At 44.6% G+C, this 13,769-nt stretch overlaps 1 protein-coding gene across 2 annotated transcripts; it reads right to left on the bottom strand.

Annotated features, from left to right (window-relative positions):
- Positions 1-1,656: 1,656 nt before the first annotated feature.
- Positions 1,657-4,734, bottom strand: LOC137096136 (uncharacterized). Of its 2 annotated transcripts, none has more exons than XM_067464470.1 (2): positions 2,021-4,734; positions 1,657-1,742 (listed from the first exon to the last, which is right to left on the bottom strand). In XM_067464470.1, the coding sequence occupies exon 1, from the start codon at positions 3,905-3,907 to the stop codon at positions 2,036-2,038; it is 1,872 nt and encodes a 623-aa protein (XP_067320571.1). In that variant the 5' UTR covers positions 3,908-4,734; the 3' UTR covers positions 1,657-1,742; positions 2,021-2,035. The 2 variants fall into 2 exon arrangements, with proteins under 2 accessions (XP_067320571.1, XP_067320572.1); XM_067464471.1 differs by having other exon boundaries at positions 1,657-1,739.
- Positions 4,735-13,769: the final 9,035 nt, after the last annotated feature.

The following is a 13,769-nucleotide window of genomic DNA, read 5'->3' as shown; positions in this document are numbered from 1 at the left end:
CTCCCTTCTGGACTACAAATCCCAGAATCCGACAGAAATTCTGGGAGTTACAGTAAAAAAAAATTCTTTTACAAGCGTTGTGGACATATGTATCCCTCCCCCTCCCCTCCTCTAAAAACAGCTTTGGAAATTTGTTCTGTAAAGCAGGATTCAATATATCAAACAAATAAAGTTAACAGTAATACTTTTCTCTGCCATTTTAAAATTTCAACTTGACCCACTTTTTATGGGGAGGGAAGTACAAAACAAGAGGCTTTCTTCCTTCGAGCTACAAAAATATTGGTAACTACACATCAAACTCCTTCTAAATTTCTAGCTAAACACAGAGGGTTTTTTGCAAAAGTATTCAAAACATCCATTATCTGTAAAAACAACAATAACAAATACCTAGTGTTAAATATAACAATTCCCTCCCCCCTTTATGTTGCAATGGTGCTTAAATAGAAAACCATTAGGTTATGCTGTATGTAAGACAGATCAAAATAGTTCTCATATCTTTGCAGCCTCTTTAATTGTTGTCCTTAGAAGAAAAACCTGAACAGTAGTGAGATTAGCTTTCTCTGAGGCTTGCCAGACACTATTGTTAAGTCCACTGATAGCAGCGTGTCTGCTACTCTGTCTCCTCCAGCACATGCCACCGCCATCCTGTGTTATTTTCCCATTCCTGTTTGAAAATGCAATTCTTGGTTCAAATCTGAATCTGGAAACACTTATAGTTAGGCCTGAAATGAAATCGAAAATCAAACCTTCCCCATGAGACTGAATTGGAGGGTAAATACTGAAATAAGGGCTCCAATTTCCATGTCAAAATATGAATACAGGTTTGCAGAACGAGAGTTAAATTATATCTTCAGATGGGGCTTTAGCTTTATCTCTGTTCAGATTGTAACCCAAAAGTCATTAGTGCAGAAGGAAATGCTAATGACCCCAGCAGTGCAAAACAATCATTTACTTGAATGGATTCTGTGGATCAAATCTTCTGGTATAACTCCCAAATTAGTACATTTTCTATCATCCCATTCATCTCACTTTATAAAGTAAAGGAAATTAGAATCTACGGGGTGAGAACTACAAGTTAACTGTGATTTTCTTTGATTATACCAGATTCATTCATTGCAATAATATGTAACTTCCCCCTATTGAAAAACAAGTTACAGGATGATGATGATGATAATAATAATAATAATAATAATAATTACAAAATCCAGCATAGTGATCTTGTTTGCTATGTACTAATCTTGTTATGTATCAAATAATAATAATAATAATAATAATAATAATAATAATAATAATAATAGCAGAGTTTTGGAGCACAATACTCCTGACTTCATGATCGTGTTAAAAAACAAAGTTTGGATTATCGATGTTGTAATCCCAGGTAACAGCAGGATTGAAGAGAAACAACTGGAAAAGCTGACACGATATGAGGATTTAAAGATTGAACTGTAAAGACTCTGGCACACACTAGTAAAGGTGGTCCCAGTGGTGATCGGCACACTGGGTGTAGTGCCTAAAGACCTTGGCCTGCACCTAAACACAGTTGGCGCTGACAAGATTACCATCTGCCAGATGCAAAAGGACACCTTACTGGGATATGTACATATTATTCACCAATATATCACACAGTCCTAGACACTTGGGAATTATAAGTTGCTTACCTGTAACTGTAGTTTCCTGAGTAGTCACCTATGAATTTGCACACATGGTATTCTTGCGCCTGCGCAATTCAACTTCGGAACCTTCTAGAATTAAAAAGAAGACATTTATGACATTGCCTGGCCCCGCCCCCCCTCCCCCCTCCCCTCTCGAGTATATCTAGCCCACGCGGGGCCAGGCCCCCTTCAGTTCTCTTCCGCCAAAACGGCAGAAAGCGGGGGCATAACACTCGAGGGGAGGAAGGGCGGGTTGTGCAAATTCATAGGTGACTACTCAGGAAACTACAGTTACAGGTAAGCAACTTATAATTTCCTGTCGTAGTCAACTATGAATTGCACACATGGTAGACTAGCAAGCTACTAACCGTGGACGGTGGGCGTTATGCCACCGCTGAGAACAAAACCGATCTCCCAAAATCCGCTGCTCTCCTGGAAACAACATCCACCTTGTAATGCGATACAAAGGAAACCGGCGTTGTCCAGATGGCGGCCCTGCAGATGGCGTCCAGTGGCACACCCTTCATAAAGGCAACAGATGTCGACATCGCTCGGGTCGAATGACCCCTAACCTGCTGAGGTAAATCTTTACCAGACAGTTTATAGCACAGTTTAATAGCGGACACCACCCAGGAGGAAAAACGCTGGGAAGACAATGGCAATCCCCTTTCGTCCTTGCGATACTTAATAAACAACCTTGGCGTTTTCCGAATTCCAGCTGTTCTATCTACATAAAACGCCAATGCCCTACGAACATCCAGGCAATGCCAACCCTTTTCCAAAGGTGTTGTAGGGTTTTGAAAAAAAGACGGGAGAACAATCTCTTGTGACATGTGGAAAGTCGTCGAAACTTTAGGAAGAAAGGAAATGTCTGTGCGCAACACAACCTTATCTTTGTGAAATTTAAGATAAGGGGGATCAACCCGTAGAGCGCACAATTCACTGGCCCTCCGAGCCGACGTTATGGCCACTAAGAAGGCCACTTTCCAAGAAAGATATGGCAAATCTATCGTCGCCAATGGCTCAAAAGGAGGTCTCATTAAAACTGCTAACACCAACTCCAAACTCCAGGAAGGTGAAACAGGGGCAACACATGGCCTAGTATTAGCAACACCTCTCAAAAAGGTTCTAACCACAGGGTCTCCAAAACACGAGGGAAGACCCGCTTTCCGCCGAAACCAAGAAATGGCGGCTAAATAACACTTCAAAGACGACCCCGAGAGGCCCGCGTCAAATAACGAAACTAAGAAATCAAGAACCAACGAAATGGACGCTTTTTCAGGTGTAACACCCCTTTGTGTAGTAAAGTTTTTAAATCTAGCCCACTTATATAAATACGATCTTTTTGTAGAAGGTCTATGAGCCGCCTCAATAATAGAGAGGACCGGTCCAGATAAGTCAGACAGGGCAGTCAATGGTTCGGCAACAGGAGCCAAGCTGTAAGCCCGAGTTGCTGCACTTCGGGATACAGTACCTGCCCCCCCTGAGACGTCAGTAGATCTGGCCTGTGACGAAACCGAAGGAGGCTGTTCCGTGACAACTGGAGGAGGGGGGCAAACCAAGGTTGGCGAGGCCACCAAGGCGTCACCAGGATGCAATGTGCGTTGTCCCTTTTGATTTTTGCAACCACCCGGAGTAGCAGAGGAAACGGGGGAAATGCATAAACCAGTCTGCCCCCCCAATTGTGTAGGAATGCATCCCCCAGACAGCCTATTTGCGGAATCGGATGACAACGGGAGCAAAACAGCCGGCACTTGGTGTTTTGATGAGTCGCAAACAGGTCCACTGTCGGCGTGCCCCAGAGTCTGAACAGGTCGGCTGATACCTCCCCGTTCAGGGACCACTCGTGGTGGGACATGGGGCTCCTGCTCAGGACATCTGCGAGACCGTTGTCCACCCCCGGGAGGTGAGTGACTATGAGATGGGTTCCCCTGTTGATGCACCAATTCCATATTTTCAGGCAAAGGTCCAGCAAGGGTCCTGAATGAGTGCCCCCCTGCTTGTTCAAGTAGTACATTACCGTGGTGTTGTCGGTAAGTACTTGAATGACCTTTCCTGTCACCACCCTTTCGAAAGACTTCAGACCTCTGTCCACCGCGAGAAGCTCTAGCACATTTATGTGCATGCCTGCTTCGTTTGTGGACCAAATCCCGTGGGCGATTAGACCCTGGGAGTGTGCCCCCCAACCCGAGAGGGATGAGTCTGTAGTCATAGATCTGACAGGGGATGGGGGCTGGAAAGGAAGGCCCTGGCATACCCAACGCTCGTCCATCCACTCCGCAAGTGAGTGTTTGACATTGGATGGAATGGAAAGCTTGGTGGATGGGTGGTCCCCAAGGGGGTTGAAAACCGAGAGAAACCAAAACTGGAGGGGACGCATTTTCAGTCGGGCGTAAGGGGTGACAGCCGTGGTCGAGGCCATGTGGCCCAATAACACCTGAATTTGTTTCGCTGTGACTCTGGGGGCAGCGACAGCATGTCTGACCAGCTCCCGCAACTTGACGAAACGGTCTGGAGGAAGGTAAGCCCTCTGGGAGACGGAGTCCAACAGCGCCCCGATGAAAAGAATCCGTTTGGAAGGCGTGAGGGAGGACTTCTCCGGATTGATGACCAGACCCAGAGACTGGAGCAAAGACAAAATGATAGAAACATGGTGTCTTAGTTGCTCAGGCGAGCTGCCCACGATCAACCAGTCGTCAATATAGGGGTACACCGTTACTCCCCTAGTGCGGAGGTGGGCCGCGACCACCGACATGCATTTAGTAAAAACCCTAGGTGCTGTCGAAAGGCCGAATGGCAGGGCATTATAACAGTAAGCCTGGGAGCCAATCATGAATGCCAGAAACCTGCGGTGATGCGGGATTATAGAAATGTGAAAATAGGCATCTTTTAAGTCCACCGTAGCGAACCAGGCACCCTGGAATAGTAACGGCATGATCATGGACAAAGTGACCATCCTGAATCTTTTCGGAGCAATATGTTTATTTAGGGATCTGAGATCCATAATGGCCCGGAAGCCTCCACTTCGTTTATTCACCAGAAAGTATCGAGAGAAAAAACAGTATTGAAACATAACAGGGTTAACAACGGAAATGGCCCCTTGGTTAACAAAGCTTGAACTTCCACTGACAAAGGAGGGGAAGCAGGTGTAGATATCAGTTCCCCTGTAGGGGGTACATCTTCAAATTCAATCCTGTAACCATTTTTAACAATAGAAAGAACCCATTTATCGTCAGTAATTTGTGCCCACACCTCGAAGAATGGGGTCAACCTCACATAGAACGATGGCGAAACCGGGCAACAGGCCCTAGTGAACTCAGCCGGGCAACCGGATGATTGCGAAGACAAGAAGCAATCGCCCTCCAACTGAGCCGTTAAAGATCCCGCCTCCGTGTCAAACCCGCTTCTTGGAGGCGGGTTGGGATCTAGGTTTGTTCTGGAAAGACTGAAATTTGGATCTGGCTCCATAGGGAGCCCTCCTGCCAGATTGGAACCTAGAGAAACCTGAGTTGCGGTTCCTGTAAGGACCCCCGAACGAATTTGAATAACTCCTGCGGAAGCCAGGGGTCTGCTGCTGCTGCCATCTAGGCTTCGATTGGGAACTTGGCTGCCATGAGTAGCCGAATTTACTCGCCGTTTGGCGAACTTCTTGTTTGCTTTTTAGCTTTTCGTCAGTTTCCGGGTTGAAAAGGCCATCCACGTGTAGTGGGAGGTCTTCCGCCAGGGCTTTCCCCTCTTCGGAGAGATTAGCTGCCCTGAGCCAAGCATGACGCCTGATCGAGGTGGCGATGGCAAAAAGATTGCCCGCCGCCTCGGCCAAGTGTTTGGCAAAATCTTTCTGGAAACGTGACAATACAATGGCTTCCTCCTGCAAGGCCTTTGGGAAACGCTGACTATCTGGTGGCAAGGATTCCAAATGAGGCAAGATTTGCGTCCACAAAAATTTTTGATAGCCACTCATGTAGGTGGCAAAATGGGACATTCGCGTGAATAGTCCCGCTGCGAGATGCGCCTTCCGTCCCAGGGAGTCTACTTTTCTACCCTCTCTATCAGGGGGGGTGGTCAACGCGCCCTTCTGACGCTTAGATTTGGCCACTTCGGCCACCACCGTGTTTGGCCTAGGGGGATTGGACACCCACTTAGCAGATGACAGGTCGATTTTATAAAGAGCATCTACTCTCCTGGGGACGGCCGCCACCAGAGGGGGGGCTACATCAGACACTCTGGCCAACTTGAGCAGATAGGGGAGAGGGGGCAATGCGGTGGGGGATGCGATGTTCTGCTCATCTGAGGGGAACATCGGGTCCTCCACATGCTCAGAAGGCTTTGGGGCCGGCAGGTCCAAAGCCTTTACCATCCTGCCAACGAGGGAGGCGAATTTATTAAAATCAGGAGATCTGTCCATAGTCTCGTCCGCAATCCCCGCGGCCTGGGCCAAATCAGGGGAGTCAGGGCCTGAGTCAGAGTTGTCAACGTCCTCAAGTCCATATCCCGGTTCCTGTCCCTCTGAATCATGTGGCTGGATACTGGTGAGCTGTAAATCCCCTTCACAAAGCATTGGGAGAGGGGGGGTGTCAAGGGTGGAGGGAGGGATGGGGTTTCCTCCCCTACCTGATGACCCATTCAATGGACGAGACACATGAAGAGCGTCCTCCGGTAGCACATTTGAAGGCCCCTGGGGAGGGGGAGGGGCAGCCGGCACTGTCATCCTCTGCACAGGAAGGGGCATGGCTGGTGTCGATGCCATCGGGAAAGGCGGCTGTGGCGGTCCCGGTGCAGGCACAAAAACATACTGCCCCGCTGGCGACAGCTGCCAAAAGCCCTGGAAGGGCAAGGCTGGAGGCGCTGGAGGAAGCATCCGGCGTCCTCTGTGGGAGGAGGCGCGGGACCACCTCGAACGACGCCTCCTTCTAGAGCAGCCAGAGGAGGAGGAGGAGGAGGAGGAGGAAGAAGAATCAGAGGAGGAACGCGATCTACGCCGCCGGCGTCTGGAAATCCTGGAGGATCGGGACGGGGAGCGCGCGCGTCTCGATCTGCGCGAGCCGCGACGCTGCGGCTCGGAGCGCTGCATCCCCCTCTCTTCGCCCCCGACCTCCTGCTCGGCCGATACCGAGGGAGGGGAGGCTTGCTGCGGGGCTGTATCTCCAAAGATGGAAGGGGAGGGGCCCGCCATCTGTATTGAGGGCGAAACCACGCCCCCTCCCTGAAGAAGGGCCGGCATCGGCAGCAGCAGCTGGTCCTTCGGGGCGCCCTCGATATCGCGCGGGGCCGCTCCTCCTGACAGCGCTCCCGCGTCTCCAGACATCGGAGGGGTAAGAGCAGGCATAGGAACCTGCAGAAGCGCCTGCTTCTCGATCTCGGGAGAAGCCGGCGCAGGAGGCGCGGGCGCCGCCTCTCCAGCCATTATGGGAGGTAACAAGTTCGCCAGGCCGAGGGGCTGGGCCGAGGTCGAGGGCTGCTGAGGCGGGAGCTGCGTAGCCTCGCTAGGGGGCGCTCGCTCTCCACGCTGCTGAACGGGCGCAAGGCGCGTCGGTGGCGAGTGGAGAGCCGTCGCGCTTCCCGCCCTTTTGTCAGAGCCCGGGGGCCCTGGAGAAGCCATGCCGCCATCTTGGAGAACATCCCTTGCCTTCTTAACTTTCTTCTTGGCGGGCCCGCCATGCTGGGGCGGTTTGGAGCCAGGTAGGCTGGTAGGCCTGGCGGCCTGGGCGGGCAATGCTGGCGGCAGAAGGGCTCTCTCGTAAAGTGCCGCCTTCAGTCTTGAGACCCTGTTCTTTCGGGTCTGGGGCGTGAAGGCCTGGCAAATTTTACATGGTTGGGAGAGGTGAGCTTCCCCCAAGCAAGTAAGGCAAAGCGAGTGCCCGTCCGTGTCCGGGAGTGTATTGGGACAACGGACGCACTTCTTAAAGGACGTGGTCGCCATTAGCTTGGCGCTAGGGCGATCTGTCAACTAATCAGTCAAGGAGAAGGCAAGAGAGAGGTCAATAGCAGTCCGGGTCAGAGTTAGAGAAAGAGACGAGAGCCAGTCCGGGTCAAAGCCAAAAGGTCTACCTATGAGTCGATACGAAGAAGGTTCTCTAGATGAATCGCTGGGCGGATAAAGAGAACTGAAGGGGGCCTGGCCCCGCGTGGGCTAGATATACTCGAGAGGGGAGGGGGGAGGGGGGGCGGGGCCAGGCAATGTCATAAATGTCTTCTTTTTAATTCTAGAAGGTTCCGAAGTTGAATTGCGCAGGCGCAAGAATACCATGTGTGCAATTCATAGTTGACTACGACAGGAAAGTATCCGACGTGTGATTCAATACAACAGCCAACAGAGTGTCTGCTGTGGACTCATCTTGTTGGTTTGAAATAATAATAATAATAATCATCATCATCATCATCATCAGCATCATCATCATCATCATCATCATCTTATATCCCGCCACCATCTCCCCAGAGGGACTTGGAGGGGCTTACAGACATCACAAAGTGCCTAAAAGGATAGAACCACATGTTAATTTTCCAAGATAATCTGAGCAATACTTAATCTTCTAATTCCAACCGATTTACTTCAAATGATTGTATATGGCTCTTTTTACTGCAATTAACACAATTTGACAAAATGAAAACATGACCCCAACTTTTACAAAAATAAATAATAGAGTTTAAGACATCTATCAAAGACTATTCAGAGCAAAGCAGGAGAAAAATATTTTCACATCCATGCTAGACATAACTGGATTTAAAGGGAACTTCCATTATTAAGATTCCATTATTAAGATTCGATTATTAAGATTAAGATTCTGCCACAGAGAAAGTCCTATCTTATGTGCTCAATGATAAAATTTGTTTTTGTGATACAACAGGGTCTTCAAGAAAGTGCAGTAACTAACTATGTACTGCTAACCCATGGCAAAGCCCAATGCAAACGTCAGCACATTCAGAGTTTGGGCCATGTTATGTGAAGGTACATTTCATCCACATTAATCTACCCAAAACATAAGGTCATAATCTGAAACCACCCTCTTGGTGATTACTATTTATGTCTGAAGAGCATGTGTTATTGAGTTGTATTCTTGGAAAGGGGGAATATAAATATTCATCTACTATATCTTTCCTCCCAGAACAAGGGTTGGCAAGTGTGGGATAAACATCAAGACCTATGTCATAGTCAACAGTGTGATGCTGCAGCTAAAAAAGCCAATGGGATTCTAGGCTACATTAATAGAAGTTTAGTGTTGAGATCAAGGGAAGGCATAGTCTCATTCTATTCTGCTGTGGGCAGATCTAACCTGGAATCCCGTGTCCAGTTTTGGGCACCACAATTTAAGAAGGATGATGACAAGGTGGAACATATCAAAAGAAGGGTGATCAAAAGGTTTTGAAACCAAGCCCTGTGAGGAATGACTTGGAGCTTGAGGGAAGCAGGCTGAGAGGGGACACAATAGCATGTAAATATTTAAAAGGACGTCATATTGAGAAGGAGACAAGCTTGTCTTCTGCTGCTCTGGAGACTATGGGCCCTTCCACACAGCCCTATATCCCAGAACATTAAAGCAGAAAATCCCACAATATCTGCTTTGAACTGGGTTATCTGAGTCCATACTCAGATAATGTAGGATTTTTTGCCTTGATATTCTGGGGTGTGGGGCTTTGTGGAAGGGCCCTAAGACATGAAGCAATGGATTTAAACTGCAAGAAAAGAGATCCCACCTAAACATTGGGAAGAACTTCTTGATGGTAAGAACTGTTCCGTATTGGAATATACTGCCTCGGAGTGTGGTGGTGTCTCCTTCTCTGGATAATTTTAAGTAGAGGTTGGATGGCCATTTGTCAAGGGTGCTTTGATTGTGTATTCCTGCATGGTAGGGGCTTCTTGGAAGGGGGGACTGGAGCAGATGGTTCTTCCACCTCTGGATTCTGTGTCCTGAACCTGAGGTTTTTCAAATGTCTATCAATATCCAAATCCATTGCAAAAAGAAACTATTTCTCTCTCTTCATTAGCCCTTTCTCCCCAGATTACCATAAAACATGATTTCCAGCCTGAACTGGGAACTGGAAGTCACTAGATTTCACTTCCAGGTTACCTAAAATATGTCCATACAAGACAACAGCAGGAGGAAAACTTGGATCTTGACCACTGTTTAGTTGCCTACACTGTCACAGAACATTAAACAAAGTTCTGGGACAAATGAATAACAATAACATGTCTTGAAAATAAGAATAAAAACATATTTATCAGGATTGATCAAGAACATTTTTAAATTAATTTTTAAAAAACATAATGGAATTGGAAAAAATCACTTACCAAATGCCTCTTAAATTTCTAATAGTATCATATTACACATTATATTGAAGAAAATAAGGCAGGGAAGCTATTATGGTTGAATTTTTCAGTCCACAGTGTGCCATCTACACCTGAACTATTCTTGCATAAGTATTTTAGCAGTGTTCCCATAAACAGATTCTGCAGCAGGACCATCTCTATTGGTCATGTCACTGCTTGCCACATTGCCTCAAAACCCTGAGCAATAGCGCAGATAAATGATTGTATAAAGTTTTAAATAAACATACATTTATGCTATGTTGTTTTGTCAGAATGATTTATAGTCATTTTCTTCTTCCAGTTCTGAGCTCTGGACATAAAAGACGTAGGGCTCTCTGCTGTTTATCCAAGCTAAATCCTATGTTTGTTCTGCAAAAGCGTTTTCAATTTGATAATATATCGCAGGCTTTCATTTCAGGTTTAGTTGCTTGAGACTGGCGGAATTAGATACATTAACTGGGAAAGATAACACAAAAACTGTAGCTTAATAGCCATGACAATCGTTACTATAAGAACAAATAGAATCAATATACTTATTTTAACAAAGAGGTATATTTATGAGTATTAACAAATAAATTTGGACTATTTCATATTTTCCAGAATTTATAAATGCTTTAAATGGTAAAAGTTGATTCATAATTGCTTTGGATGTTAACCCAGTGTTCACTGCAAATCAATGCAGAACTATTCTCTTGTGGATCATCTTGCCAAGTTACTATTGTTCTGGCTTGACTGTGTTCTCAATAGTGGTGTTAATAGGGTTGGTGTCACCCAACAACCTCCTCTCCTACCAGGTTAGACCATAGTAGTGTAGCAAAATACCAGAAAATTTTGCATGTGTACAATAGAGTTGAAAGTGAATGCCCATGACATGCCATACTCCCCCAGCTCCAGAGGAAAGCAAATCCACTCTGAATTAATCTTGCCAGGAAAACCCCATACAAGGTCACCATAGGGTCACAGTAAGTCAGAAGCAACATTAAGGCACCCAATAATTTTTTTAGCTAACACAGTCTTTCAATCAATAAAATGGGATTAGTGCAAATCCAATTTATATGTTGGTTTTAGAATTACAACAAATAATATCAGTGATAGACATGAACAACACAGGAAAGTTAATAAGTGCATATGAACACATGTAATAAAGGTTCAAAGATCTCACTATACAACACACCAGTATCATGCTTCTTGTATAAATATATTTCATAATTTAAAATGTAGTTTCTATTGCAAATGTGTAACAAAATTTTAGACAACTACCCAAAGGATCTTAAAAAAAGCAAAAATACAAGAAATAAACAACGCATACAAAACTTATCTAAACAACATAAAATAAGTCTTCCAGTATTTTTCTTGGTAGCAATAAACCCGTTTATATAATTAAATCCACTACTTTTTTGCTATTTATATGTCCACCACACGTGACAAAATTACCCATTACATTCGTCTATTTCCATTGTATTTCACACTTTAATTTCATTGGTTTAAAATTGATAGGTTTATCATAAGATGATATAGAATAAACTGCAAACAAGAAAAATATGTTTGCCAGCAACAACAATTTGCATCCTGCCAGAATGGGTAACATTTCTTCCTAAGCCACAACTGACACTTTCCAGGGAACCCTCAGACCATAATAAAGACATTTTCATAATTACTTCTCCTGTCAACTAAACAGATTTTTTTTTTTACAATAATTAGTTTAGAGGCAGGAGAACATTGGCTTCTGAGATCAGAATAGGATGCTGATTAACATTTTTGATAATACACTGTAGAGGATTCCCCTTTTCACTGGGCTTATTTTCTCTATCACCCAGCAGATTTTTTGGTGTTTATTCTAACTTTTAGGTACATTAATATAGTGCATGGCCTTATAATCAGGGGAGACATGGACCAGGAGTTTCTATATACAGATGTTACTAAAATCAACAGATCATGCATTGAAGAGATGATTAAGAATATGGAGCCTATACTTAAACCAAATGAACAAAAATTAGGGAGGGAGGGGTCATACCCCCCATTATGGGTTTATAGTAAACCCATAATGGTACACAATTAGATATCATTCATATTTATCAGACTGAACAGTATTTTTGAGAAGTATGCAATGTTAATGTAAAATAATTTTAAGCATGTAGAGTAGAAATATACTTTTGGGGTAGGACAACCACTTGTTGGTTTAGCCAAGGAAAATACTCCCCACCCAAATACAAAAACCAGATCTGCAGTTCTCAGTGCTAAAAGCTACAACACCAGCATAACACTACTGTGATTCTCTGCATTCCATAAACAAAGCAGAAAGTTCAGTATTAAATATTGAAACCAGAGACAACTCAATAAGGTTTAATGATTAGTCCTTCCATAGGCTCCCCATGGATGAACTGACTGTGAGCAGGATGTTGGATTAGATAGGTGTGACGGCGCAACTGGCGCCACCTGTATGTAAAACTTTAAGTTGCAAAGGTTTGAACTGTTGTAACATGTCCAGACTTGCCTGTCTACCTTGTAAATGTATATAGTTGAATTCATTGGTTATCTACAGCTGTCAATCAATGTTGTTTTACATCAATTGGCTTGCTCCCCTAGTTCAATTGTTTGACTCTACCCCTTTCTAGGGAGAAAAGCAACATTTTCGTCTTCATTCTTACCACCAAAAAGCTCACCAGATGGACGTGCGAAAGGCTTGGCTCAAAGCCCTTGGTCAAGTCATTTCTTACCACCAATTCTTAAGTTTATACCCTCAGGATTCATACTTGCCCAGCTCATCTGGATGACGTTGAGGAATCCTAAGCACCTTCAAACCAGTCCTTTGGCATCAAGAGGAAGACTTTGTGTCTTCAATATAGGCAATTGGACTGGGGTTGTGAGCGTTTAGACCTCATAGCCATTGAGAAAGAGGGAACTTGGAAGCTACTCAGCTGGAAAACTCCTTGGACCCAAGACAACCAGAGACTGCAATGTATATTTTCTTTACCCCTTTTGGAACATCAAGTTTAATGCCTCAGAAAGGTAACTCTTTGTAAACAATAATACCTATTTTGAGTTATCTATAGTGTCTTGTTGATCCTCGAGAGTTCTAGTTCTCTAAAGGAAGGCAAGAAGCAATCCCCTGGGGAAAAGTTGCCACGTCCTTGTTTTTTCACTAAGAACTATAGATTCCCAGGTAGCGACGGCATAATAGGTCTTTGATTTAGTCTTGTATTCTTATGCCCAGATACCATGATGCTGCACAAAGCATTGACAGCTTGACCAAACAAGAATTCCAACCAACATTACACCCAATTTACATTCAGTAAATCCTACAAAGGCATACATTAACAAATGTTACATGATAGTTTCTATAATAAAGCCAAAATTTTCTTTCACCTTCAAAAGAAGCACTGACATGAAAACAGAAAATAAACATGGGACATTACTCAACCCAACTTGACATACAATTTCATGGAAATGATTGAAGTATTCTTGAAGATCAAAGAACCAGTTGGAAATCCTTATCCTTAAGCTCAGCTTGTGCTCTAGTACACTAATATCTGTCTATCAATGATCTATCCATCCATCCATCCATCCAGTTATCTATTAAAACCTGTTATTTTACCAATATTTTTAATCTTGTATGCAATATAAGATGAATTTTCTCACTCCTCCAGGGCATTAAAGGCTATTCTACTGACCATACAGCTTTCCATCTAGTCTGAGTAATTTTGTAATTTAAAGTTGAACATACCATTACTACTTTGTAGAAGCCAACAATGCATTCTGATATATGTCTATATTTTATTGATGTAGTTCCTGTGCCAGCAGCTCTGAATCAG

Source organism: Anolis sagrei, chromosome 2 (genome assembly GCF_037176765.1).
Source record: "Anolis sagrei isolate rAnoSag1 chromosome 2, rAnoSag1.mat, whole genome shotgun sequence".
Lineage (NCBI taxonomy): Eukaryota > Metazoa > Chordata > Lepidosauria > Squamata > Dactyloidae > Anolis > Anolis sagrei.
Note: the sequence above shows the minus strand (reverse complement) of the source record. Positions and strands in the feature narration are given on the sequence as shown.

Bases quoted from the DNA above. Each gene is read 5' to 3' on its own strand.
- LOC137096136 (XM_067464470.1), bottom strand. From the start codon at position 3,907: ATGCCAGGGCCTTCCTTTCCAGCCCCCATCCCCTGTCAGATCTATGAC.